Source organism: Rhodamnia argentea, chromosome 9, assembly GCF_020921035.1.
Source record: "Rhodamnia argentea isolate NSW1041297 chromosome 9, ASM2092103v1, whole genome shotgun sequence".
Classification (NCBI taxonomy): domain Eukaryota; kingdom Viridiplantae; phylum Streptophyta; class Magnoliopsida; order Myrtales; family Myrtaceae; genus Rhodamnia; species Rhodamnia argentea.
In genome coordinates, this window is record NC_063158.1 from 7,732,035 (window position 1) to 7,760,005 (window position 27,971).

Consider the following 27,971-nt stretch of genomic DNA (forward strand, 5'->3'; position numbering starts at 1 on the left):
ACCTCTTCATTTGATCTTTTCGTGCACTTGAAAAGAGCTCGATCTGCATAACTGTTAACCATAGCACAGCCTCAACAATTTTATATGCGAGTGTTGAATTTCGATAGTCGAGCTCGAGCCCGTCATAATGGAAACGACAATTCTTATGAAGCTCCAACGGTAGAGCAACTGTTTGCCTATGAAATGGGGGACGGCACCATGGCTCGTCGAATCAAGTGTCCTACCATACCTGCCTCAACGTCGATATTCTGTTTTGAAAAGTTCGTGCATTGGCTAGAGCCCTAAGACTTCCAATTCAGTACGAGGTGATGAAAAGATATCATAGAATGCGAGCTTGCACGTTATATAATGTAAACCAATGAGTGGTAAGTGAGAAATGGTTGGAGTGTGTAGTACAACAGGGAGAAGGGAAAAGATTACTGCCTCCAAGATGAATTGCTTCTTCTCATTGGCGCAAGGAGTAAAATAAATGGAGTCATCACATTCCTATTCCCACGAACAAGAACGCACCGAATCACATAAAACTAATCGTTCATCCTTGTTCAATGCCCCTTCTTTCTTTGAAACCCAACTCTCCGCAAGAGCAAGCCTGAGCTCTTATTTATATGCTCATGCTCCACCAAATGATCCGCCACACAATCCTTTCACATTCAAGAGCTGCTCCTGCTTCTTCTTCTTCCCTGGGTGCACGAGATGTCGAAAGTCAACGCTAATGGCTCCGCCAAATCTCGTCCTGCTTTGACCAAGCGGTCTCCCACTCCAGGAAAGGCCACGATCCTCGCAATAGGCAAGGCTTTCCCCAGCCAAGTGATCCCGCAGGAATGCTTGGTGGAGGGGTTCATTCGCGACACCAAATGCGAAGACGCGTCGATCAAGGAGAAGCTCGAGCGCCTCTGTAAGCATAACTACTTTGTAACGATGATCATCGAACATCGCAACCCCATTCTCCTCGGTCTCTAGAATGCATACGGCGAAAGTAAACGTGATTTGAAGAATGCGTTTTGTAGAAGGGAAAGAATATATTTCTAAATTTGTTTTCGTTACATGCATGCTCTGCTCTTGTGATTTAACACCATGAGAATTTTCCTCTCCGCTTTTGGCAGGTAAAACCACCACTGTGAAGACAAGATACACAGTGATGTCCAAGGAGATCCTGGACAAGTACCCTGAACTGGCCCGGGAAGGCTCTCCCACACTCAACCAAAGGCTTGAGATTGCCAACCCTGCAGTCACAGAGATGGCCCTCCAAGCCAGCCTCTCCTGCATCAAGCAATGGGGCCGGCCCCTGGGGCACATAACCCACCTTGTCTACGTCTCCTCGAGCGAGCTGCGCCTCCCCGGCGGTGACCTCCACCTTGCGACCCAGCTTGGCCTGAGGAGCAACGTTGGTCGGGTGATGCTCTACTTCCTCGGCTGCTATGGCGGTGTCACTGGCCTCCGTGTTGCCAAGGACATCGCTGAGAACAACCCTGGGAGCCGCGTCCTGCTGACCACATCCGAGACCACCATCCTCGGTTTCCGGCCCCCGAACAATGCCCGCCCCTACGACCTCGTGGGGGCCGCCCTGTTCGGGGACGGAGCGGCGGCGGCGATCATTGGGGCGGACCCCTTGCCAAGCCACGAAGAGTCTCCCTTCATGGAGCTAAGCCACGCTGCCCAGCGGTTCCTCCCGGGGACCCACGACGTGATCGACGGCCGTCTCTCAGACGAGGGCATCTACTTCAAGCTAGGACGGGACCTGCCTCAGAAAATCGAGGCCAACATCGAGGAGTTCTGCAAGGGCCTCATGGCGATGGCCGGGCTCGGCGAGGGGTTCAACGACGTGTTCTGGGCGGTCCACCCAGGCGGGCCGGCAATCATGAACAAGCTGGAGAACACGCTGAAGCTGAGGAGTGACAAATTGGAATGCAGCAGGAAGGCACTGATGGACTACGGGAATGTGAGCAGCAACACCATATTCTACGTGATTGAGAACATGAGAGATGAGTTGATGAAGAGAGAGGATGGTGAGGAGTGGGGACTTGCGCTGGCATTCGGACCTGGCATTACATTTGAAGGCATTCTCATGCGCAGCCTTTGCTAGGAAACGTCGGATCTCCGAAGTCTAACTGGGTTTCAGCGGGAGATTGCTGAATGTGTCGGGCAATTTGTTACCTTATTCCAATCTAAAGTGGGAGAAGTGAGGCATTTGAATTGGGGAATTTTAGCATCTTCGAACTTTATAATCCAAGCGAGATATTTATCTTGATAAATCGTTTCTTGTACCACATTACTTCGCAATAGTACAATAAATTTACGGATCACGGGGCTCTTCAGTATACCACTATCAAGAACAAAAGGATTAATATCATAAAAAATCTCAACTTAGTGCATCCGTATCATATATCACTCAAAAATGATTTGTGTCATAACAATTCCCAAACCGGTACATCTACAATCATATCTATCTCAAACCGATATATTTGTGCCACATTTACCCCCACATTAATTTTTGTGTCATGAAAAAATCGAAATTGATACATTTGTGCGATATTTACTCCAAATTGATACGCTCATATCATATTTTTCCCAAAAAGTTCCCAAGAATACCATAATTTCGGGTAAATGTGGCACGAATGTACTCCTTTGGGGTAACGCAACACATACGATACAAAAATTAATTTGATGTAAATGTGCCACGGACGTACGAGTCTAGGGATTATTTTATGACATAAAAATTAGTTTAAAAGATAAATGTGAGACATGTGTACAAGTTTGGAGATTTCCGTAACATAAAAATTAGTTTGGGAGATAAATGTGACACGCGTATACCAGTTTGAATTTTTTCCGTGAAATTGGCACGGAGCAAAGCAATTAGAACTTTCATTCCTCTCATTGTAACAGTTACAAAGGATAACATATATCAACCCGAACCTGGAAAATAAAATATCCGGAATATATATTATCATTTCTACAAGCCCACGATTTTCTCTGACGATGTAGACACGTGTGCACACACGCGTGCGTGTGGCACCAATTGTCTTCAGAAGGGAAAATATTTTCTGAGTTCGATTCGAGAAGTAGATATGATATTTCCTATTTTATGATCCTCAAGATCCAACGGCACGCAGGCGTAGTTCGGTGGGCGGTCGAGATGGGATTACGACACTTTCCTATTTTAACGACCATCTTTCGACTCTACTTATTAAAACCCACGCAACCTCGACGCTAACGATAAAAACAGTTTTCTTCCTTCCTTCGATCAGTCGCTCGCGATACTCTCATCTTCCTCATCTGTCCCGAAGCTTCCCTGCCATTATGTTCTCTCTTCACGAGATCGCCTTCCACGGCGATCGAATCGACACCTGCGTCACCGACGACCCGTCTGTCGTCACCCGCTGGATCGTCGACGTCCAGCGCGCCCACCTGCTCTGGCTGAACCGGCTCGTCGTCGGGCTCGACATCGAGTGGCGCCCGAACCTCGAGCCCGGCGTCGTCCACCCCGTGGCTATCCTGCAGCTGTGCGTCGGCCGAAGTTGCCTCGTGTTCCAAATCCTCCACGCCGAGTACGTCCCCGGGTCGCTCCACGCGTTTCTCGCCAACCTTTACTTCACGTTCGTCGGCGTCGGCATCGAGGACGATGCGGCGAAGCTGAGCCGCGACTTCGGGCTCGCCGTGGCGCGCACGGTTGATCTCCGGACACTGGCGATGAGAAAGTGGCGGAACCCGTCTTTTGGATATATGGGGTTGAAGAAACTGGTTAAAGTCATACTGCGCAAGGACCTCGAGAAGCCCAAGGAGATCACGCTGAGCCAATGGGACGACAAGGCTTTGACGGCTCGTCAGGTCGAGTACGCATGTCTCGACGCGTTCGTCACGTTCGAGCTCGGAATGGTTTTGCAAGCATGGTCAGTGGGTCGAGCTCGGGTCGGTTGGTGCGCCGGGGCGAACCGCGTGGTCGTGCCCAGTATGATTTACCCTATTATGATTCGTCAAGTTGGTTCATGAACCAGACCACTGGTTAAAAATTTTGCAGACATTGAATGATTGGATTGAAATTTCTTTTTGGAAATAGAGTTTTTTCTTTGTTGGCATTTGCACGAGTTGGATCTTTAGTGTATGTGTGCTGGTGACTTGTTGGGTGCGTGATGCACGGTCAAATCTTATTCAATATTCATACCAACAAACACCGAAACACGTACGTGATTTTAAAAAACAAATTTAAGTAAACTTGATCTTTAATCGTAGAAAACACAACTTCTTTGATAGGAACGAATATGATTTGAAAAATAGAAAACATGTTAAAGATTGCAAATATTAAAACGTAGTTGAATCCATCTCTCGTACATTACGTGGAGGAGGTAGGGCAGAATTTGCTAGAGTGAAAATTGAAGGTTTGCTAGAGTGAAAATCAAAAGTAAACTTGATCTTTAATCAAAGATGAAGCGAAAGATTTTGACCTTAGATAGTGTCTGTATATACTTTTGATTACTGATTTGTTTACTTAGGTCTTGGCACGAAATAACCTTAAAATAGCTACTGATATTGACACGTAAATGCACATATACTGTTTTTTTTATTGATAAAGTCTGATGCAAAAATTAAAAAACACATTTTTCTTAAGCTTAAATATAAACAAACATACGACAAAAATAAATAAAAAAAAAGCTTATTTTGAGATTATTTACAAAATAGGAATTGTACGTCAGGGCTACAAGCGATTACAAGATATAAGTGCTTAAGGATTATGACGACCGTAGATATGCTAAGTTGCACCCATAAAGTCAAACTACTACACGTCGTTGTGACCGACCATGGAATAATTTCAAGTAACTCCTCTAAATTTCAGAAAAAGTTGCGCTTTACACGAGATAAGCCCTTGTTCTTGCCTAACAGGACGGCCCGTAGTTTTGTAAATGCACCAAACACCTTCTAAATGGTGAGAGATAGAATTCGGCCCTCTCCCACTATTTTTCTCAATCGGTCTGAGAAAATGCCGAGGGGCCCAAATAGTTGTACATCTTCTCAATTGCTACATACATCAACTAATGTATTTGACCGAAAAAAAAAAAACAAAAAAACCAATGTAAGGCTCTAACCTAGTTTAAGTGTCTTTATGACATCAATCAAGATGTTACAAAAAATAATCTAAGCAGTACAACTTACCGTATAGAGATGGGAAACATTCCCCTATAGCTTTATTCATCTTTGGCTGCAAACTCCTGCCTCTTGTCCTCCCCGACTTCCACAAGCAATGTTAGAAGAGCCTCGCACACTTTAGATGCATCGGCCTCAGATGGGTTGTCACTCAATGTCGAGTAAACCATCCAGGCATGATCCAGCTTGCGTGTGGGCCGCACAACCACAGATCCTGGAACCTCTGCATCCCGCCGCGTAACGAGCCCATCGCTCTTCTCCCCATACCTGACTTCGAGGAGCCGTGCACATGCAGCCATGGCAGCTCCAAGGGGCATTACCACAGGAAGCTTCGCAGGCTGACCAGCTGAGAAGGAAGGAAGTTCTGCATGAGCAACATGAGATAGAGATGCAATAACTGCAGGCGTAATGCCTGCCTCCGTGTGGAATGAAACAACCGGAAGTTCTCTTGGCAATTCGTGCTTAGTCAAGAATTCTTTCCTCCTCTCGTATGTCAAGTCTTCCAGAGCTCGCATGTCACCCTTCAAAAAGATGTATGAGGAAATGAGATATACACTAGCCATTGTGCAATTGCTTCTTCAAATAGAATTTGTTGATCAAAGAGAAAAGAAGAATCTTTTATTCTGTTAACCGCGGGCCACAGCCAATGCTCACCCAATTAGCATGCATTTATCATTAAGAAATTCACCAAAAATTCATCAATTAGAGAAGTACACAACATTGTCCTCACATTGCCTGTGCAAAGGCTCTTTCTGTTGGTGGAAGATGGAATTCAAATTACATGCAGATGGAATGGGAATTACTATGCTTGTACTCGTACAGATAGTGTGTAAAGCACTGGTTGTGGGAAAAAAATATATGCCCTCGGTTTAAATGGAATGAATATCTTATATACTAATGAGCTTACAGTACCTTCTTTGCATTATAATGAATGTCAAATTAATTTGTTATGAAAGACAATCCTATTATAGCTGTGGAACTTCCTTGCCATAATCAGGTAACCTTAGGTGACGTCCAATACGGCAACCTACTAAATTCAAAGTACAACCATAAAATAAAATAGGAAAAACGAGAGAAATATGATATAATAAGAAACGTGTCTTAATCACGGCCAGCCTATTTCCAAACTCCAACTGTGACTTCCCCGACTTATAGGTGTTTACATCCACACTGTTACACTTATTCTTAATATCTGGCTCAATGATCTGTACTTCGCCGCAGATATATTTAAAATTTGCCAGCACATAGGGGAAAACATGCCAAGAGTGTGACATATGTAAAAGAAGATTAAGAAATTCTATCAGCACCTAAAATCTTCTCCTCCTCTTCCATATTATTGTCTCCATTCATCTTCCATTATGTCTCAAGTTTGGAGCCAAAATTAGACTTGTCTTTCCCTCTTTGTACCATTTAGTAGTGTTTTCTTGGAATTGTCTCTGGCATCAGCAGGGGGTAATGACTGGACTGTTTTTAAGCTATTTGGCTGCAGATTGACAATGCTTAAGGAGGAGGAGGAAGAGGTTACATTGAATGCTTCCAACTAAAAGACTGTTCGTGCAAAGCAACGAGCAGTCAGTGTTGAGCAAAGAACCAACCGGGTTAAGTAAATATTTCGTTCTCGAAGTAAGGCCACTAGCTCGTACACTCAAAAAAACAACAAATAAAAATGAGAAAAGAAAGCACAAATGATAATGGATAAGGCACTTCTTACCTTGATCACTTTACAGATCAGAATTTCCATGAGTTTCCGTAAACTAACATAATCACCAAGTTGTCCTTCCCGCAAAATGTCTGAAGCTACTGGAGTACCACCATACGGGCTCTGTGCTATGGCCAACCCAGCTACCTTATCCTTCAACTCTGGCCAGTACAATGACAAAGCAGCTGCTGAATCTATTCCACCTTTGCTGTGTCCAAGAATCAAGACACGTTTCTTGGCACCCCAATATATTTCCTCAATATACTCCTTTATCTCTCTAGCATTTTTCTCAACTGAAGCCTGAACATTAATACCTTAGCACTCAATGGGACATCAAGAACATAATAACACATACAATAGAAGAAAAATCATCACAAGTACCTCGCTATGAATCTTTGCAATATGACAAGTAAGGCCCATCTTTGAGAAACTCGTCTTTGTATTGACAAAATACATTGGTCCGTGGTTACTAAAAAGACCTGCCAATTACATAAATATGATAGGAAATAAGCAGAGATTCAATGCATCAATCAATAAGCTAAAGGCCTATTTGATTCTTGAGAATTTCGAAATTTCCACTTTCATTCTCATTAGAGAACGAAAATAGATAACAGAATCTAATTTGGTAACACTTAGAAAACATATAAGAGAAATGCTTTAATTTTTAAAGACTCAAGAGTTCAAAATGAAAAGGTAAAAAAAATTCATACTTCTTGCCCTCCTAGATGCCAATAGAGAGAAGGTGATTGAGGATGATGCATCTACAGTTGCAGCTCAGTCCTTAAACAGGTACAAAGTACATCCTATATGTACCAAGTGTGTGGAGTTAAGCCACAAGTGGTGTCAGAATGAGAACACTGTTCTTTCAACTCCCCAATGCTAAAGGTGAGCTCCAATCTCCCCTCATTTGAAGATGAGCAGTGCATTAGGTTCAAGGCGTCACTATTCAAGCAACTAACACTTCTCAAAAGTGAGTAGTTCTCTTTTCTTTTTCTTGAGAACTAGATCGAAAATTTTTTATGCAAATCCTGTATCTCAATTGTGTTAATGCAACTGTTCATTAGCCTTCATATTTACAGATCTGAACCTTCGTTAAAGCTTAGAGTTTGCAATCTGTGAAACTTCAACACAGCTTGAATTGAAGTTCTGCAGAAATTTCAATTGAGCTTCAACAAAGTTTCATTATTCTGCTAAAACAATAGAAAACTTATATTTCTAGATTAAGAACAGGTAAATAATTGCCAAGTGCCAAAAACATATGATCCCTCAGAATACAAAATCTTTTGCGTAGGTGAAACTTAGTTCGGATGAAATGTGCTATGAAACATGATCAATGTTAAACCAGAGCTACTGTTCATGTATATGGAAACAACTGACACCATCGAGGTTTTCATGGGACACTTCTATTATCGGAGAGATAAAGGAAACTAGTATAAAAGGCTGCAATTAACTCATATTCATTATCTTAAGAATGCCATCAAAGAACTGACATTGTTAAGTATCATATAAAAGGCAATTGGATATTGCATAACTAGAAAGGCAGTGCTACTGATGTAAAGTTTCGTTTAAAAACCAGTACACTAACAATGTGACAAACTATGACTACCTGTTTTAACAAGCAAGCCATATCCATGCACCCTTGTGAATCAATTTTGTAAACCCATCTTTGCATATCTCACATTATATTCATAAATGAAGCATGCCATGGCTCACATTAGAATTATCTAACCATTGCTCCACATGGGCGGGAATGATGAAATGACACCAGAGATCAATTAAACCTAAAATCCATAGAGAAAGATTGATGCCAAATTTGATGCCTTCTAGAGCATGTCCTATAGTGGAAGTGCAAAAGTTGACATTAAAAGGAAATTTCGTTATATGAGATCACGAAAAAGGAAAGAAAACAACCATTTTCATTCAAACCAAAACTCAGACTCACAATGAGTTGTCATGTTATTAGTCTCGTGTTTATTTATTTACCCATAGGTATTCCTTCAGGAGCAGCATGGGCTAATGATCAGTTTTCACAGCAAGAGTTGGATGGGGAGATAATAGAGCACTTGAAAGAGATCATGAAACTGGTTGAAGAAAATATTCTAAGCTTTATTTTTAAAGACTTTAGTGGCTTTACTTTCAAAAGCTCTGGCACACAAGTGTAAGTTTTGAAGGGATGCCAACTTAGAGAGCACATATAGCTTTTTGTGAACACTGGTTTTAATTGTTTATTGATCTAAAGCTGTTCTCTTTACCAAAGAAAAGAAAAAACTATATATATGTTTAACAACATTCTCATGGCTCTAGCTAAAATTACGTTTACTTTGAGAAACAATAATATTCACATTCTTGTTTTGTTCAAGAATAAATTTCGTTTCTCTTTCTCTTTGATAAAGACAACAACAAATTCTAAATTTGAGAAATTAAACTAGAAGCTATGCCACAAAAGCTCACCTCATCTCCAAGATGGAAACCATAATCTCAACTACATTCATGCAACTAAAACCTTTAAAATGAAAGCCCTAAAACATCTATCTACCCCTCTCATTCTCTTCGAAAAACTCGGCTACCTTCCCATCCAAATCCATTGCGAACAATCGTTCGTGTTCAAGTATCAAGTATGAGATTCTGATTCTATAAAGCTTTTCATAGATTTCGTAAGTATTAAACAAGTTTACTTTTCTTTGGCATTTCCTCAAATAATGAAGTACAGTATCAATTCTCCAGCCGATTTGGAACATCCTTCTATCAAAAGACAAATATAAGCATCTATGTTCTCTTTGGTCTCCCACGGAAACCGATCTTTTGGGTCATCTCCGTCAGAATGTTCACACATGTACCGAAGAAAATAGTCAAATCCATTGGTTGCTGGCTACAGCTTTAGCGACTTCCACTTTAGATTCAAGCAATTAACTACGTTAATCGCCCAGCCAAAAGGACTTTGAAAGAAAGAAAAAGGTGCGTGGATCTGTAACATTAAGCTTAATGAGCATACTCATCCACACAACATGTATTGGTTATAATATAGTTCTCAAGAAAAAAGAAAGTACAGAGAGGAAAGAGAGAACTACTCAAATTTTAAGAGAAGTAGATAGAACATATGGTTGCTTCAAAGAAGTGCTGAAATTGATCTCACCATTAAGATAGGAAGTGCGAGATCTGCTCTGACTTAGAGGACTCAAGTGTATATATAAAAAGTGTTTTAACTTCAGACACCAATTTTTTTTAGCTTAAAAAAAGTAAAAACAACACAACAATTCCAAATTTTACAACTGGAAATAGTTTCCTCGTGCCATCTATAAACATTTTCCAAAATGTCACCGGACTTGCTCCATAGTATGTTCACAGGAATTCCGCAAGAGCCTAACAGGCCCTTATGCTCTTTAGAATGTATGTCTAAGGACAACAAAAATAATAAACAAACCCAAAGTGTCCATGTCCTTACTATGGGTTACTTCCCAGAAATCTCAAAATTATGTCACCAATATAAAGAGAATAAACCAGTCAAGATCTCATGAAAAATTCATGCGGTAGCAGAAATTTGTACCTGGAACCAACAAGTAAACAACTGATTTTGGCAACTTGTGTATGCCATGTCTGACAGAGAGAAGAACAAAGTAATCAGTACTTGCGGCCTGCAGAACCAAGCTAGCCAATGGCACACAGTCTAAATTAAATATTTAAATACCTGATGTCATCTAATATTTTCATGAACTTTTCAGTTCCATCTTCAACAGGAGGCAATCCGGGATATCGTTGAAGCCATCCTATATCACCTGCAGACCCACGAACAGTCCTCCGCGCTCGTTGGATAAGACTGAGGTTAGGATAAAAACAATTATGACACCACAACACTACCTAATCTAAGGATAAGAAGCATCAGAAGTTGCCAGCTTGCTTACTCAACAAAGTCCCTTGATGTTGGTAGCAAGGACTAAGAAAAAATCCCAGTATCACAAATGTAAAGTTTGAAATTAAATTGACCATACACCTAATGCATAGCACAACCATTGAATCAAAGGAAGGAAAAAGAAAAAAAAGAATTCCAATAACAGTCTTTCAGATAATAGTAAAACATTCAACCAAGTTTACAATGTCCCATTAGGAAAGACAGAGATAATAATTTTGTGTGAATCACTACCTTTGAAACATGGAAATTCCGTTGGACCCCGTGTAATTTGAAACAACAAGTGCATCTGTATTTGCAGATGAACTCCCAGCAGAATCCCCTGTTATTTCATCAACTGCAGGAGGGGCATCAATTTCATTAGAAGATGATCCATGTGACGCTGAACTTTCACTAAAAGAAAGTAGATTACTTGCAAGTTGTCTTCCATTTCGTCCAGAAGTAAAATCCACTAACTCCTGCTCACGTAGCAAAGAATGCTCAGATTCCCCAGAAGTAGATTCCACTGCAACAACACAAGAATCCATCATCCAACACAGAAAGACTGAAAATGTATCTTCAGGATGGAAAAAAAAAAATACTGTATAAGAAGAGGGATTACTAGAAGATATGAAAAGTAACAAAATATTAGAACACGTAGGGATGAAACTGACTCAAGGTGGACCGCATCGGTTACGTGCTTAGATATTTTATCTAGCATATGTCCAGTTTAACTCCATTTTTTCCAAGTCCTTAGATGCCGACTACAACTGGCACATGCTTTTGTTAAGTTAGTAGCCGCCGTGTATGGCATAGTAGTTTGAAATTTTGACCTTAGAAAAGGACAACTTGTAAACATTTTCCCATTAACTGAAATTATCTGTCATATGGTCAACCCAAAACAATAGCACCGCAGATATCCCCGCAACAATGGACAATGAATGTATCCCAAGAAAGATCTATTTTCTTTTGCGAGGAGACTTTAATGAAAGGATGAATGTTCTCCGGCCTAAAAATAAAAATCATAGTCTTCGAGTCCTTCCTCTCTAGCTAATCATCATAGACCTTCAATTCAACAGTTAGAAAGGACAATGATCAGGCAGTTCAATTTTCTATTTCCACGATTAGAAGCTCCCAGTACTAAAGAAGGGAGAGAAAAAACATAAGAGAATTCTTCATGGAATAATTCACTTGCGTGCGTGCGTGTGCGTGTGCGCGTGCGCGTGCAGGAGAGAGAGAGAGAGAGAAGCTTCATGAAGCAACAAAGCAGAACATTGCACAATGTAGAGAAGACTACCAGAATAATCTGAAAAGCAGCCAGTTATGTATGAAGTTGTCTGTGCAAGATAAGAAGCAGCTTCATTTAATGAAGGCATAGAGGTAAAAAGCTGAGGTAAGAGTCCATCATATCCCAGAGAAGAGTTCTGTCCCTACATAAAAGAAATATGTTCATTGAATCTCGAGCAACTATCTAATTTAGGAGGTCAAGAATATACTGTAGAGAGGGCAAACTCACGATTTCATATATGCTTTGACAATGTTTAGCACACTTATATATACTTTACAAACACAAATATTGAACAAACATTAGTTAAAAGCAGCGGTGGACAGAGAATTCCAGTAGGAAAATCATTTGATAAGCTAATAAGGCTTCATTCCACACAAACCCCCCACCCACCCCCTCCTCAAAAAAAAAAAAAAAAAAAAAAACATATTTTGCGATCAATTGGGTTCAAGGCAGACACCAAGAAGACAATTCAACACAAAATTCGAATAAGCAGCCCCAAGTCCCAAACTCTATAACCCAATTTTGCAGTATTCACTGCGCTTGACTTGTTCCCAAAGTCTGTGCAACACCAATTAACTCAACGACGCTTGAAGTGGAGGCTCTTAATTTGACAAGTAAAAGAATTTCCCATTTTCTGGGAACACAAAACCATACGCAGCATCCGTATAAACCCTAACACAACAAACCCAATTTCACGAAACCTCGTCAATCAACGATTACCAGGAGATGCAACCTTCAAAACTCCATCATTCAGATGGATTGATGAAGGAAAAAACAAAAACAAATGCCAAATGCCAAATGCCAAAACAAACCACAAAAGAAAGCGCGAAAAGTTCGTACACCAAGCGAGTGGGAAACGGTACTCACGAACAATGGCGAGCTTGATTCTCCACCTTGAGCTCTTCCAGGGTCCATCATTCATCAGAAGAAGAATTGCGATCGCATCAGCGAAACACCATAATTCGACGAAAGACGAAAAGCAACCTGCAGAACTAGGGGTTGAATCGATGAAGGTTGGCTTGAATTCGACAATCACAACAAGAGCGTGCGAGAGAAGATATCGAGTTCGAACTTTTTCAACGGAATGAGCAGGATTTCCAAATTTCTCCCAAGGAAAAGCGTCAGCAAGCCCCCCGGCAAAGTTGGTCGATGTTCGATGCTTCGGCGTCGTTTTAAGAGCACAACATTTTTTAGCTTATAGCTTGCGCCCCCTATGCTGTCATCGTCGTATCAACTTTACGTCAAGGAGTAGGACCATCTCCCTTTATCCGTTATTCCACCAATTGAACTCCATATTCCGAAAAAAAAAAAACTCCATCATTTTCTTTTGTTGAAATTTGTCGATGAATGATTTACGCTTTATCTTACGTAAATTTATTCGAAATTCCTCATGCAAAAAAATCATATTGACTCGGTTCGTCGAAACTTGGCGTTCCGCCGACTTATAATGACCCTTCTTGAATTCTCGAAACCTTTGCCTAGGATCTCCTCGGGCAATTTGGTGAGTCCCTTATAACCTAGGATGGATCGCGTGGCCTCTCCAGTCGATCACCGGTGCACGTAAACCGATCTTGCATGACACGCTAAGCCCATAATCGCCGGCTTTCAAAGACGGGTTCCGGTTTCTAAATTGTCGGAACCATCGGTTCCGAGCCGGTTCCGATCCGTTTAAAAAAAAAAAATTGGGAGGAGGATTTGGGAGAAAGAGTTGTGGGGCCTGGAACCGGCTGTTCCGAACCGGAATCGAAATCAGAACCAGCCCCTTCAAGGGCCGGTTTTGGTTTCACCTTTTCTAGGAACCGTAACCGACGGTTCGGACAAACCGACCGCGTCTAATCATCGGCTTCCACGCTTTGCTTCTCTATGCCTACCCCGGCGAAGGTGTAAGCTGAAATTGGCGAGGAATGCATACAGCGATGTGGGGACTTATTGGAAGAGTTAGAAAAAGATTATAGGCCCGACTCTAACCTCTCTCGATCGCGACTTCTAATTACCCATGTGAAATGATATCCAAGAACATTCATGTTGATAACCAATTGGGCTAATTAACCACTTTTAAAATTACTAATGAAGCCAATTAGATTCCCATAATCCTATTAACTTCACAAAAAAGATAGGTGACCCCAAACAAATATAGTTTCGCATAATGACTTTTAATTTCCATTATCAGGTATGAGTTTGATAGGGATGCACACTAATTTTGATGTTCGCGGACTTTGTTTGTTCTTTCGGTATGTTTTCACCTTCATTAGGAAAAATTTCAAAAAAGGACTCCAAGTACCCTTATTTTTTCAAATAAGAGTCTCAAGTGAATCTTGTTTTAAATAAGGGCCTGAAGTGATTATAGTTGTTTCAAATAAGGGTCTGGCTTTGCCGGTCGGCCAAATTTTCCCTCTGTCGAGGGTATTTTCTTAAAAATATAAATTTAATCTAATTTTTTATTAAATTCTATTAAAACAAAAAAATAGAAAATTAAAAAAAAAACAAGAACACAAGCGGGAACCACCCCATTGGCCATGGCTGTCGGGGTCACCGGCGCTTCAGCTAGGGTCGGCGACCTCGCCGCCGATCGTCGGCCCCTACCAAGGGGCCGGCGACCCCGACGGCCATGTCCAACACCCCATTGGTGGTGGGGCGGCAATCACAAGCGGAAAATCAAAAACCCGGTGGAGCGGCGGTCACAAGCGGGAGGTCAAAAACCTCCCACCCGTGTTCTTCCTTTCTTTTTGTTAAATTTTTTGTTTTTTTCAAAATTTCTTAAAAAATTTAAAAATAAAATAAAATAGTAAATGACTAAAATGTCCCTAGCTAAAATGATTCGGGCTCTTTTTTGAGACTAATGTAGTCACTTTAGGTCTTTAGCTGAAACAATGTACACTTCATGCCCTCCTTTGACATAATCATGATATTTTAGGCATTTATTTGAAACAAGGTTTAATTAACGTTCTTATTTGAGAAAATGAGGGCACTTTAAGACCCTTTTTTGAAATTTTCTTCCTTCATTATGAGATACGGGTAAATTAATCTATCATTACATTTTTACGTAATAAAAGTTTTGGATTTGACACATGAAGTGGCTCTTGTGAGCCACTTATCTGTCGCTTCGTAGTAATAGATTACACTCATGCTCTTCCCACCCTAAATATGATTGGGGACACCCCCACTTTGAATGAACCATATTACTCTCAAGTATAATCAATAAGAAAATTCATCTTATTAACAGGCTAACGGATCATCTTTTCAATTCTCCTAGAGACAAAAGTGTCCTTACCGCTCTCGAAAGATATTTTTTTCAACCTAGCACCGCTTCTTTCAAGTGATTTTTTTTTTTAAATCCTTGTATTCTTCTGAACTTATTTTTCATTTCGCACGAGTTCAACTGTTTGGAATTTTTAACGTACTTAACTTTTTATCACCCTGTCAAATCAAACTTTTTATCACGTGATTATTATTATTATTATTATTATTATTAGTAATAGTAGTAGAGATGACATGAAAAATGAATAAAATTTTGACTGTAAGATTAAGAGTATAAAATGAAAATTAAGCAGTTAAAAGACACAGAGACACAAATTAAAGTGTTAATTAAACCAAATGCATTAAAACAAATTTGGAAAAGAGGTTATTGGTTTTGTCCCAAATATAAAGAAGAAGAAGAAGAAGAAGAAGAAACAAAAAAAAGAAAGAAAGAAAGAAAAAAAAAGCTAGAGATAAGCTTAAATTAAAAATGGGGCCCACATTTGTCAAAATAATCGGAGATTTCCCGTTGGTTATTAAGTAATCGAGAGGTGAATATCAATCTCTCAATCAGATTACTGTCAAGTATTATTGCTTAGCAAAACAATCACTTGAGAAATTCCACAGCAATCATTTGGTCCATACCGAAAGATACGAAAATTCTGAAGCCAACGAATTAGTTAAAAAATTTGTAAGAATATAAAATATTGCAAGAATTAGCCAAACAGAAATAAAAGTACCACCATCAATTGAAAATCGAATTATGATGGTTTGCTAAAAAAAAGGAAAAAAATTGGAGACAATTATTTATTGTATATTAAAAGATCTATGTCAATCAAACGACCAAAAAAAAAAAAAAAAACCAAACAAACGACAACCATTAAAATATGTTATGTCTTACGATGATTTATATACAGACAGTCGAGAGATTACTATTGAAATGTCTGGATAGACATGAATTGAATGTTAGCAGTTAATAGAAGTGAACGAGCGATTACTATTGAAATATCGATTGATGGACTTGGATGGTGAAAGATCACCACAACCGACTAATGGCAAGTACCCAAAAGATTCTTATCCAACTAATGTTGGAGAAGCAAGAGATATAGGAGAAATGAAAATACAGCGAGAGAGTAGAGATGTAAAGATAGCTATACTAAAATGTCAATGATTCCGGAGCAAGTGGCTTCTGACATTTCTCCTGAAATTCGAAAGGTGTTCATCCAATGCCCTGTTAGTTGCGACACATTCTCTTCTGACGGATAAATGCCTGCCAACTTCCGCTTGTTGTCGATCATAGTCCTGCATGGTTGCAACGACCTCCCGAAGCTGTTGCTGCATAGAAATCCCTTCACGCTGAATTTCAAGTTGGTTCGATTCTATCTGGCGTTGAACATCAGCAAGAAGTGCTTCGAGTCTTCCTTTCTCCTCCGTAAGCTCAGCCTTCCTGTCAACGGCAGCCTGATAAGAACTGCGACGTTCTCTCAAAGTTTCCTTTCCTGCAGTCAGCCGGCCTTCCAGTTTGTTGAAATTTTCTTCAACGGCTGCCGACGACTCAATCTTGTCGCAGTTCCTTCTATAGACTTCAGTGCCATACACAAAATATGTGGCAAACTCTTCACATTCATGCTGAAATTCAGGAGTCTTGGTGAAGCCATCTTTGGCAGAGCTCAACTCAGCAAGCAGATCTTTTATTCTGTCTTCGAGGGCTGAGTTAGAAGCAATCTGGGAGTATCCTCCTTTTGTGAGTTGGTATAACTCCTCCCATTTAGCCTTATCTTCATCGACAGCCACAGGTGTTGATGGGTCAGAAGACTCAGAACAAGATGGGAGGGACTCTTCACATCTTGGTTTTGTTACTCTCAGGATTTCGTTGACTGCGTCTAGATCAGCCAACTCGACATCTGAAAGATCAACAGTGGATTTTTCAAAAATCATTCAACATGGCATCCTTTCTCTTAAGCATAAAACCAGAAATGCACAAAACTATATCAGCTTCCTGCGTTAGCTTCGACGCGAATTAAACATAACAATACCATGGCATACCCTATTTATTTGCTAAAAGATTATAAGAAGATGCTGCCATCTACTTGCAAGTCAAGAATGGCCATATTATGAAGACAATCCAACAATCAAGTACACAGGACAAGCAGCATAGGGAAGTCAATGCCATAAAATAGGGAAGAGCTGCGATGACATACGTCAAAAGTTTTAAACTCCCTGCATAATGAGTTTTTTTGGAACGTTGATGATTTAATGTAGCATGTGCACCAGAGGTTAACCAGAGTCTAACTTGAAACTCGTTCTCAAAAGACAGAAATAATAAAAGACGAAGATCTCCTACTAGGCAGGCTTAGCCAAAAACATACTTAACAAAGGAAAAACCATAATGTCGTCGAAGAGGACGCCGAAGAGGAACCACCTGAGAATGGAGTCGATGCATTAGTGGTAGTGGTGACAGTAGAAAGCAATGGCGCCGCAGATGGGGCAAAAGAAAAGGACGTAGGCTTCGCGGAAGGTGTAGTCGAGAGCGGGGCTGACGACACAACACTGAAAGAGGACTGCGAAGATGAGGAAGATGGTAAAAATGAGAAGGTAGGGGTTGTTGTGGATGTTTCAGTGGGTGTTAAAGAAGGCGAACTAGAGCTGGAGGTGGGTTTGGCAAAGGAAAACCTCGTAGAAGCAGAAAAAGGAGATGACGTTGCGGCTGAACTAGGTGAAAACATGTTAGAAAGTGAAGGAGTAGTCGCTGAAGCTGATGAAGAACCTCCGAACAACGTAGCTGTGGTGGTGGCGGCAGTGGCGGGGGCGGCCAAACTCGGACTCGCGGAGGTCGCAGTTATGCCAAACAGGGGAGAAGCCGTGGACAGACCTGTCCCAAACGAAGGCGAACCAGAACTTGCCGCTGAAGCGGTTCCTCCAAACAAGGAGGCTCCAGAAGCAGCGACGGAAGACGACGGCGTCCCAAACAAAGGCGGAGCGGCGGTCGCAGTCAAAGTCGATGACGACGTTGACGCCGCACCAAACAGTGTCGAGCTAGTACTCAAGGACGTCCCGAACAGAGGCAAACCAGAAGTGGCCGCTCCAAACAAGGACGAGCCAGAACTCGCCGAGGATTGAGGCGTCGCAAACAAGGACGAACCTGAGCTCGCACTGGAAGAAGGAAAAGGCATACGGAACAGAGAAGTAGCGGAGCTCGCCGACGAGCTAAACAATGGCGAAGGAGAACTGGACACGAACGGCGCCAGACCGGAGCTCGCCGCAGGCTGAACCATCCCTAAAGGCGACGATCCTCCGGACGCGGCCGACGACGGCGTACCGAAGAGCGTCGGCGCCGAAGCGGAGCCAAATCCGGAGAAGAATGCAGGAGCAGAGGACGCCGACGAAGAGGAAGAGGAGGGAGCGAAGCCGAAGGGAGCGGGAGCCGGGGAGAAGCTAGGGTTGGAGGAGGCGGCGAAGGGGGAGAGAGAAGCGGGGGAGGTGAGGGCGAAGGCGAAGGAGGACCCAGCGGAGGATCCGAACGAGAAACCCGACATTGTCGGAGCGGGTACTTTTTCCTCTGCAAGCTCGGGCGGGTGTAAGTGACAGGGGTTTTGGAGAAGCGGTTGCGCCGTGGGGTTTTTGGCCTTGGAATTTTTTGAATTTTTTTTCAGAATGTGTAATCTAGATTCTAGAGAGTGGCTAGCCAGTTTGCCGTGGGGTGAGAAAGGTGATCTGGGCCACGTAAGCTTTTACAAGATGAATGGTGATCTGATTAGCACTTTGATTTATATGTCGCTACTTTCCTTCGGGGCGAAGTTGTTCCCTTTTCTTCCTTCCTTTCTTTCTTTTCCTCCTCCTTCTCAATCAATTGAGGTACGATGCAGTAAAAGTTTCCTTCGACTTGGCAGCGACCATGTGTTAATGGATTCCTTAACGTCCATATAGATCCGGTCATTCTAGAACAACAAATTATTTTAACTTTTTTAAGCATATAAGTGAGCCTAAGCAAGAACTTTTAGATCTCAACACTAGGGTTGCTCCGCCGATTGATTGGGGGTCTACTAGTGACTAGGATGGGAGCGTTATTCTTTGACTTCCTCATATATTGTGTGAGCGCAATTTCCGTTTGATTTTATGATTGATGAATCGGATGAAATCATTGGCTTTACATATAGAGCAAATTGCTCGCGCTTTAGCAGTAGCAAAAAAGAAAAAAAAAATCTCTTTTCGTTTCGATTTTTAAAATATCATTCACATTTTAAAAAAGTTATAATGCAAATTTGCGCGTTAAGGATTACGAGCTGTGAAACTTTACGATGTTTTAGATTTAAGAATTAAGCCAAATGAATGGGTAGCTCTGATTTTGTGATAAATATACTCTAAATTATTTATTTTTTTTTTATCGAGAAAAACCTCAAGTTGATACACCCGTGACAAATTTACCTTTCGTTAAATTAGATTGATACCACGAAAAATTTCAATTTGATAAACCCCCGACAAACGGAGGGTAAGAATCTCAAATCGGTACACCGGTGAATTGTCACATGCCATCAAACTTAGCAATTTGTGAGTTGGATTTAACAAAAACTAACGGAAGGTAAATTTATTACGGGTGTGCCAGTTTAGGATAAATTTGTCACATGTGTATCGATTTAAAGTTTTCGATGGTCAAAAAATAATTTGAGAGTAAATTTATCACAAGTGTACCAATTTAGGGTTTTCCATGATATTAACCCTTAAGTTTTTTTGGCTTTTTTTCCTTTTTTTCTTTTTCTGTTTTCCTTCTTTTACTTTTCTATTCTTTTTTTTTTCGTTCTTTTGCTACAAAGCAAAGCTCCGACCGGGGTTCTCTCCTCCAAAAGCTATTGTTCCACGTCCTCTCCCTCTTCTTCCATGGCCTTCACCACCCCACGCCATCCTCCCTCCTCCAACCGCAAGCACCTTTTTTTTTTTTTTCCCTTCCCGGAGTCACCCCCCGAGGCCCTCCAGACTTGCCCTCGACGCCGTCACCCCCAGGCGACGAAGCAGCCTCCGCTAACTTCCGGGTGCTCCTGGTTTGCGTATGCTTTCCGCTTCGGCCGCGACCCATACGCTCCAATTCAGTCGCAATATTTGGAGCTATTCTTAACTCTAAGCAACTCAATCGATGGGCATTGCACTGACGTCATGTAGGGAAGCGAGTGACATTCATACTATCACACTTTCACAAGATCGCTGATGAGGCGTCGATCTCTGCTTTCCTCCCCGCATGCATGGTCGAAAATTGCCCTCAATGGCATTGACGGCGAAGCCAGCCTCATCATTCCCTTCTTGAAAGCATCTGAGCTCTTCCAACCATAGGACGCAAACTTCCAAATGCCATGCGGGTCCATCAGCAGAGAGAAGCATTTCACATGGAGGTTTCGCTTCGATAGTGAGAGCATGGCACGCCTCAGGGCTAGGTTTGGCAGTGCCACTACTACTTGCGTCTACGCAATGACAGCCCTTATTTGGAAATCCGCCGTGGACGCGGCGAGGAAGAGGCCAGATTGGAACGAGAAATATACCCATCAACAGCAGTGGCACATGTGGTGAACATTAGAAGTAGGATGAGGGCTACAACCATTGTCTGAGAATGCCTTGGGCAATTTGAGGCAGATTACTGTTGCACCTATAACAGCTGCAGGCATTCTTAGAAAACCAATGAGGGCAACTGATGGCGAATATTTGAGCCTGCTTCAAGGCGAGAGCGGATTGGACAAGGCCTTCGAGAGCCTCATGGCGACACCGAAGCTGGCGGCGGTGTTTGCGGGAAAAATGGAGCTCTCTATAGGTTCAGCAGCTGGGCGAGGTTTTCTTTCCACAAGGTGGATTTCCGCTTCGGAAGGCAAGGCAAAACAAAGATGCTTGCAGTTGGAGAAAGAGTGAAGGCCATGGAACGTGAGGGAGAGTAACTGTAACAGCAACTTTTGGAGGAGAGAAACCCGGTCCGTGGCTTAGCAACAAAAGGACGAAAAGAGAAAAGAAATGTAAAAGAGGAAAGCACAAAAAGTAAAAAAAATTCAAAAAATCTAAAAGGACGAAAAAGCCCTTAAGACAAGGGCTTCTTTAAAATAATGAAGATACTTTAAGCCCTTATTTAAAATAATATACACTTCAGGCCCTTATTTAAAAAAAGAAAAACACTTCAAGCCCTTATTTGAAAATTTCCATTCTACTTATTGTATCCTAAAGTTTTAGAAAGAAAATTACACTTTAAACTGCAAACATCGAGAAGATAGTGTGGCATTTTGAAACATCAATGGGCAAAGCGTTGGGACTTGAACAAATAGTTCAAAAGAAATTGAAATATCTTAAAACCTCACATGAATAGAACATTTCACATAAAAAAGGAAATATGCAAAAATATAGTATAATTAGTAGTACTATATTAAAAATTGATATTAGTCGTAAATTGAACTGCAATCGCCCTGAATAGATTTCTCGCCTAGCCAGCACTTTTACCCTTTAAACGAAAGGCCTTGTTAACAGGTACCTCCAGAGCACTTGTGGAAAAAATATAAAAATATTCCATTTTCAAAATATTAATTATCCAAGTCATGGATATGTAAGATTGAAATTGCTGTTTCTTTCGGATAATTTAACGGAGATGCTTTTTAACAAAATCCTTAACCTAAATCCAACCAGCTCATCCCCATTGAACTCGAGGAAGAGCCCCCCACATGCAAAAGTGCATAAGCTAATGAAACTGACATCGATTATGACCAAATAAAGTCTTGACCCGTCTGTCCAAATAAGACATGTTGTTGATTGCCGAGGACAGATGGATCCAGTCATTTATTCGACTATGCGTCGAACCTAAATCAGCAGTTAACATAAGTTTTAACAAGAAAATTCTTCGAAAACTCGAGCTACAGCTGTGAGAAGGTAGGCATGATAGTTTTGAAAAAATTGCAGACTGAACAGTATATAAATTCCAACCCAAAAACTGCACAAAAAGCGATCCATATTCAATCTGGTTCATCTGATCAAAATACTACATGTGATATTCATTAAGCTCAACTTTGCTTTAGTAAATTGATAACAAAGGGCCTAACACGACAAAAAAACACCGCATAACTAGAAAGAACGAGCATATACTGTAGCTTACTTTAGGTAAATTAAAATGAAAACCTGCTGCCGACGCCAAGAAGCTGTAGCATCAATAGCGTCTCCCTTCCAAGGACAAGGGCCTCAGGCTTCATTTCTTTTGAACCCAGTGGAGCGACCCCAAGGGGTGGGTTACCTCTAGGCCGTTTTGGATAGAAAAAGATTGGTACCTGCAGACAACATCTGTGACCGCTGGCAATAGGGCCAGGCCTTACTGCTGAGCACACTGTACTCGTGGCATTGAATGTTCATCATCATCGTCTTCATCCTCATCCTCAAAATAAGCCTCACGCTGACGGTGACGGTGCTGCCGTCTTGCCTCTTCCTCCATGTTGACATCATGTAATGTGGTCTCCTCACACTGGTCCACATTCAACAAAGTCCTGCCCTGCCTCGGCGGTAGGACTTTCTCCAGAGCCTGGCATTTCTCTGGGGACAGAACCCCCGAGTCCGGGAATTCTATATCAAAGTGTATGAAGAGTCGACCCTTCATGAAGGGCCTCTCGTGCTGAGGCATTCCCTCATCATTGATCACTTTGGATTGACCTGCAAAGCAAAAGGAAATTATTGAGCAATCAAAGCTGGTTCATTACAGACTTTGAATGCAAGATCAATCATCAGGGCAAAATTTACCAGGCTTAATAATCTCTCCAGGGTTAGATTTGATGAGAAGCTGCCTGCCATCAAGATGGGTCTGGACAAATTGAAAACCGCAGAGTGCCTCAGCCAAACTTAGTTTATGCTCCACCTCAAGATCATCGAATTTCCTCTTGAACTTGGGATGCTCCTTTTCTTGCAAGACAAAAACAATATCTCCAGTAATGGTGTCGGGCTGCAAAACAGGGATGGGAACTCGTGAGGTCTCATTTTTAAATTGCATATCAAGCAAAAATAAAGAAAAAACAAGGTGTTGCATCAAAAAACAAAAACTGAAACGGTCATGGGGGAAGACTATCTCAGTCCCCAATCCTATCAACCGTTAACCAACTTCTCCGAAAACTTAAATCATCGGACAGCTACCACATTCTTGATACCCCAGCATCCAAGTTCAGCCAACCAAGCCAAAGGTAATACAGAGGAATACTAAATCAATTAATTCAACACAGAAGACACACTTAGAATATCAACATATTGAGATGACATACAGCTTCATCTGCTTGTCCATCAAACACAATTTTCTGGCCGTTCTTCATCCCCTTCTCAACATGCACCTCGAGCACCTTCTTCTCTTGGGACACCTTGCTTCCTTGGCATTGGCGGCACCTATCCTTCTCACTAATGACCTCACCTGTATCAACATGGGATAAAGTAAAGGGGTTAAGCATATACTTTTTTTTTGGCATTAAGGGTTAAATATAGGGATTTTTGTATACTACACAGAATGCATAACCCATTTGAAACACAACCCATCTTTATCACCATTGCTAATTGAAAGATTGACTGTCCATCCACTCGATGCTCATAGATGTGGGCTGTGTAAAAAATACGCCCATAGGCTGGATAACTACAAGCAGTCCTATATGACAATTTGGAAAAGGGAATGATTGCAATAATCAAACTGAGTGCAGATTTCTTGCCTGTGCCTCCACATTCAGGACAGACATGTTGCATTTGTTGAATCATTCCCATTCCAATGTGGCGTGTCGTGACCTTCATTCCTGTACCTTGGCATCCATAACATCGGCTAGTGGCTCCACTTTTGGAACCTTTCCTGAAAGGGGAAAGCTTGTTAAATCTCAAGCAGACTAAACATCCCATTAAACATTACCAAATGACTCTAAGGATTAAAAAATAGTAGCCAGAATCCTTTTTTTCTCCTCCAGTTGTCTAACAACACTAAGCTGCACAAGTATTCTTTTTGGGATGATAGGTGGGGAGGAGAAAAAAAAAAAAAAACTAGAACCTACCTTGGCAATCGGTTCCGATTTCTGGAACCAAATCGGCTGGTGTTGGAGTAAAGCCGGGAATTAACTCTACCACTTATTACTACTTTAAACAAACCCTTTAGTAATATAATCATAATTCTATGATAACATGTCAAGTCAACAACCTTTAGGGTGATTAAAGCATTGACGTCAAATCTAGGCCGCACAAGTTTTAATTCCCATGTCCAACATATCTATTTTTCTTTAAAGAAAATAAAAATAGGTTAAAATTCAATTTAAAACTAATTCTACCCGAGAATTGACAGTTAACGATATAAAACCAGAATTGAATCAATCAAGGCCGGTTTCGCATTTTTCACCCATGAAACTAGCTGGTCCCCCAGTGAACTGGCATGAAACTGGTCAGGTTAAGGCCAATTCGGTCAGATTTCAAAATTGAACTGGGATGGTTGCTCGTTTTGTATTTTTATTTTATTCTTACAGAGTATCACCATCTCCAAGAGGTTCTATCCTCATCACTCATTCTTAAGGCATTCCATGAACTCAGATTCCACGAGTATAGACCCAGTATTTAGTTGTAAGAAGATCACATGCAGCTGAAATAGTAAAATTTCAGACAAAGTGCTTAGTCTACAGATTAAAGAGAGTGTAGTAAATAGATCCGATGGTTAATGGTCGGAAACTCTTTTCATAAGTTTCAACCAGGAACCAACTCTTTTCCCACATTTGCAGATGCAATCCAGGCCTTCAAACTTTAGATCTAGTGAAAGGAGTCAATAATAGAGACATACCCTTTGCATTTGGGGCACAATATGTTCCTGGAAAGAGAAACTTTCTTCATAGTCCCATTGTACAAGTCCTCCAAAGAAACTCTCATAGGATGCACCACGTCCTCCCCTCGTTTCTGCCTTCTCCTTCTAGAACTACTAGCACCTGACATAAAAATTGTCAAATCATCCATCAAAACAATTCCCCAAATAAAAGCAAAAATCCAGAGGCATAATTTCTTCAGAAAGAGCTTCAGCTTAGTTCACTCACCACCAAATCGTCCACCAAATCCTCCACCAAAGAAAGAGTCTCCATGGAAGAACGATTCAAATATATCAAATGGATCATGACCAGCACTACCCCCTCCTACTCCCTCTTTAAGAGCATCTTCGCCATATTGGTCATACATTTCTCTTTTCTCTGGATCACTAAGAACTTCATAAGCTTGAGCCAACTCCTTGAACTACTCCATATTAGCAAAGAAAAACAGAAATGAATGGTAATAAATGAATCTTCCATAAAAGTGCAAGTTACTTCCAGTCCTCCACTTTAAAAAGTAATTCCGCCACTACAATGCTACCATCAAATACCACCTTAAAGCACTCACAAAATGCATACAGATTACTGTCCCGCTGTACTACAAGTAAATCCAGTAAAACTTCTATTCCAACATGTGTGAATCTGTCATGATCACTTTTTATGGATGGCAATTATTGGACATTAGCACCTTTCAAATGGTTGGAGAAAAAAAAAATTTCCCTCGAATTGATGAAAGTTCTGAATATCAGATAGGACTAAAGAGATATCCACCAAAGGAAACCTAAAACATCTAACATTTTCCTTCTTGAATAAAGATAGGAAATCCATTATTCTATGTGGAAATATAGCTATTCAATTCTTTCTTTCTTTCACCTTCTCTATTTCTCTCTTTTTGTTTGGTTTATGTTATTCAAGTTCTCTAACTTTCTTCCGGTTTCAGATGAGCAGATGTGACCATAGAAGACATTGGCAATAAGGATATTGTGGATGTGACAGAAACCTAAGCATTTGCAAGTTTAACTTGTAAACCCTTTTGAGTTGATCATGTTCCACAGATAAGCATCTTCATGGTTAAATTTGCTTAATTAATTATGATGTTTGTGAAATGTGTTTTCAGATGCACTTTCTTCTATATTGAATGGGAGAATATTGAAAACCTTTCAGTTTCTGTTGGTCCTGAGAGAGAGATTATCCATTCGTTTATTGGGTAAAGACCTAAATTTTATTGTGGGGAGGGGGAAAAAGAGAGGGGGGAGGGGGTTGGGTGGGTAGTCATGCGTACTCTATGGAGCGAGATTGGTCAATTTTGCATGAAGAGACTGTTTCAAAACACCTCCCTAGTGAGAGCTTGTGGGCAAGGGGCTAAAGATTTTCAGACATAAAAAACCATACGTGAGTATCATAAAGATATGACAAACAAGCTATTTACCTTTTCAGGATCACCGCCTTTGTCAGGATGATTCTTTATGGCACTTTTTCGATATGCCTTCTTAAGTTCATCTTGACTGGCATTTCTTGGGACGCCAAGTACTTCGTAGTATTTGGTGTTATCACTCTTCCTTGAAGCACGCCCAAACATGATTATATCACTTTATAAACACCAATCTGGAAGCAGATACACTCAAATTTGTTACCAGAGGCCTTAATCTATCTTCTCAAAAGGAAAGTTAACATGGACAAATCTAATTCTCAGAGAATGATTACAACTTTTAAGCAAACAATCAGCAATGCTTTGCCACCAAGTGCACCTTGCCCATATTAATGTTCATTAACCATTCTGATTAACGCGCTCCATGTGATACTAACCAAAAATCACTTGTAGTCCCAAATAAACTAACAAAAGATCATTTATTCAGGTAACTCTATCTCACATTACATGTTCTCAAAATTATTAACCACACCCAAAATTAAATTCATCATTTTGTTAATAAAAGAACAAGCAAAAAAAGATTCTAAGCTTCACGCGCCCGATAGATAAAGGAAATCTTCAAAGGAAACGGGCATAAAGTTGTCCCAGCTCGCAGTCGCATTTGCTTGCTCATTTATAAATAAGCTTCTTCTCTCTGGTTCAACTTCAATCCTCCATAGTTAAAATTCACAGTGAAGAAACAGAACAGGCATTAGCTTCTTCACTTCCCTATTCTCCTCCTTGACTGACCCTTAGCATCTTGTACCCAATAGATGTCAGCATACAAAACGTTGTACAAGCTTCAAAATGGTCAGTAACCTCAGCAACTCCATCCACTAGTTTACACCCACCAAAGTAGCTCCGTGAAACACCAAGAGCTGCCCTACCTAGCGAATCCTCTCACACGCCACCAAGATCAGGGACTACTCGAAGCGTTCAAGTTCCATATACCGCCGGTAAATCATACAATCTACATATTATCTTTTCCCGGAAGCAGAAACCAGAACGTTCCTCTGAATAATTTGAATTCATCAAGCGAAGACTAAACAACCACAGCCTCGACATATACAGCCCCAACGCCTGATTCCACCAAAGAAGGAGGCAATCGACCATGCGCAACCTCGAAAAAAAAAAAAAAAACCAAAACCAAAACCAACCTTCACGCGCAACTAAAACCACAAGTGATCGCGATCGAACGATTCTACGGACGAACCAAACAAAGCACAGAGAGATCCACACCTGGACGACCAGTAGGTTGACTAAGACAGGGAGAGACGCTCACACGGATTCTGCAAGGTGAGAGAAAGCGAGGGAGGCAGTTTTATAGAGAGAGAGTGTGAGAGGCAGAGGCAGAGGCAGAGGAAGAGGAAGAGTCTTTGCTTACCTTCCTCGAAGGTCGAAGCCTATCGGGGATACAGAGGGAGAGAAGCGTCATTTACTAGTGGCGGATTACCTCCCGTAAGAAGTTTCCCTTTCTTTTTCTTTTCCCTTTTTTTTAAGTAAGGCGGTGCCTACCA

General features: G+C 41.2%; 5 protein-coding genes and 1 long non-coding RNA gene across 13 annotated transcripts; 3 read left to right on the forward strand and 3 right to left on the reverse strand.

Annotated features, from left to right (window-relative positions):
* The first annotated feature begins 615 nt into the window (after positions 1-615).
* On the forward strand, positions 616-2,207 carry LOC115744379 (type III polyketide synthase A-like). 2 transcript variants are annotated; one of them, XM_048285707.1, is made up of 3 exons: positions 616-895; positions 1,104-2,117; positions 2,162-2,207. In XM_048285707.1, exons 1-2 carry the CDS (start codon positions 694-696, stop codon positions 2,081-2,083), a joined length of 1,182 nt encoding a protein of 393 aa, XP_048141664.1. In that variant the 5' UTR covers positions 616-693; the 3' UTR covers positions 2,084-2,117; positions 2,162-2,207. The 2 variants fall into 2 exon arrangements, with proteins under 2 accessions (XP_048141664.1, XP_030535379.2); XM_030679519.2 differs by having other exon boundaries at positions 1,104-2,114; positions 2,159-2,190.
* Positions 2,208-3,199: 992 nt separating this feature from the next.
* Positions 3,200-4,072, forward strand: LOC115744381 (Werner Syndrome-like exonuclease). The gene has a single exon (XM_030679521.2). The coding sequence runs from the start codon at positions 3,298-3,300 to the stop codon at positions 3,985-3,987; it is 690 nt and encodes a 229-aa protein (XP_030535381.1). The 5' UTR covers positions 3,200-3,297; the 3' UTR covers positions 3,988-4,072.
* Positions 4,073-4,858: 786 nt separating this feature from the next.
* Positions 4,859-13,179, reverse strand: LOC115744376. Of its 3 annotated transcripts, XM_048285705.1 has the most exons (9): positions 12,874-13,178; positions 12,016-12,148; positions 11,156-11,244; positions 10,974-11,077; positions 10,521-10,649; positions 10,380-10,429; positions 7,217-7,314; positions 6,848-7,135; positions 4,859-5,657 (listed from the first exon to the last, which is right to left on the reverse strand). In XM_048285705.1, the coding sequence occupies exons 1-9, from the start codon at positions 12,922-12,924 to the stop codon at positions 5,178-5,180; spliced, it is 1,422 nt and encodes a 473-aa protein (XP_048141662.1). In that variant the 5' UTR covers positions 12,925-13,178; the 3' UTR covers positions 4,859-5,177. The 3 variants fall into 3 exon arrangements, with proteins under 3 accessions (XP_048141662.1, XP_048141663.1, XP_030535371.1); XM_048285706.1 differs by lacking the exon at positions 12,016-12,148 and having other exon boundaries at positions 10,974-11,076; positions 11,196-11,244; positions 12,874-13,179; XM_030679511.2 differs by having other exon boundaries at positions 10,974-11,244; positions 12,874-13,177.
* LOC125316698 lies at positions 8,711-8,900 on the forward strand. The gene is made up of 2 exons (XR_007199789.1): positions 8,711-8,785; positions 8,837-8,900. It is a non-coding gene; the product is annotated as an uncharacterized LOC125316698 (long non-coding RNA).
* A 3,228-nt stretch (positions 13,180-16,407) lies between the features above and the next one.
* LOC115744353 (nuclear pore complex protein NUP62-like) lies at positions 16,408-18,779 on the reverse strand. The gene is made up of 2 exons (XM_048285508.1): positions 17,666-18,779; positions 16,408-17,147 (listed from the first exon to the last, which is right to left on the reverse strand). Exons 1-2 carry the CDS (start codon positions 18,777-18,779, stop codon positions 16,408-16,410), a joined length of 1,854 nt encoding a protein of 617 aa, XP_048141465.1.
* Positions 18,780-22,207: 3,428 nt separating this feature from the next.
* On the reverse strand, positions 22,208-27,841 carry LOC115744378 (dnaJ protein homolog). Of its 5 annotated transcripts, none has more exons than XM_030679518.2 (8): positions 27,737-27,841; positions 26,476-26,651; positions 25,278-25,470; positions 25,031-25,172; positions 23,931-24,064; positions 23,499-23,641; positions 22,987-23,185; positions 22,208-22,899 (listed from the first exon to the last, which is right to left on the reverse strand). In XM_030679518.2, exons 2-8 carry the CDS (start codon positions 26,623-26,625, stop codon positions 22,565-22,567), a joined length of 1,296 nt encoding a protein of 431 aa, XP_030535378.1. In that variant the 5' UTR covers positions 26,626-26,651; positions 27,737-27,841; the 3' UTR covers positions 22,208-22,564. The 5 variants fall into 5 exon arrangements, with proteins under 5 accessions (XP_030535378.1, XP_030535375.1, XP_030535377.1 ...); XM_030679515.2 differs by having other exon boundaries at positions 27,694-27,790; XM_030679517.2 differs by lacking the exon at positions 27,737-27,841 and adding an exon at positions 27,612-27,633.
* Between the last annotated feature and the right edge of the window lie 130 nt (positions 27,842-27,971).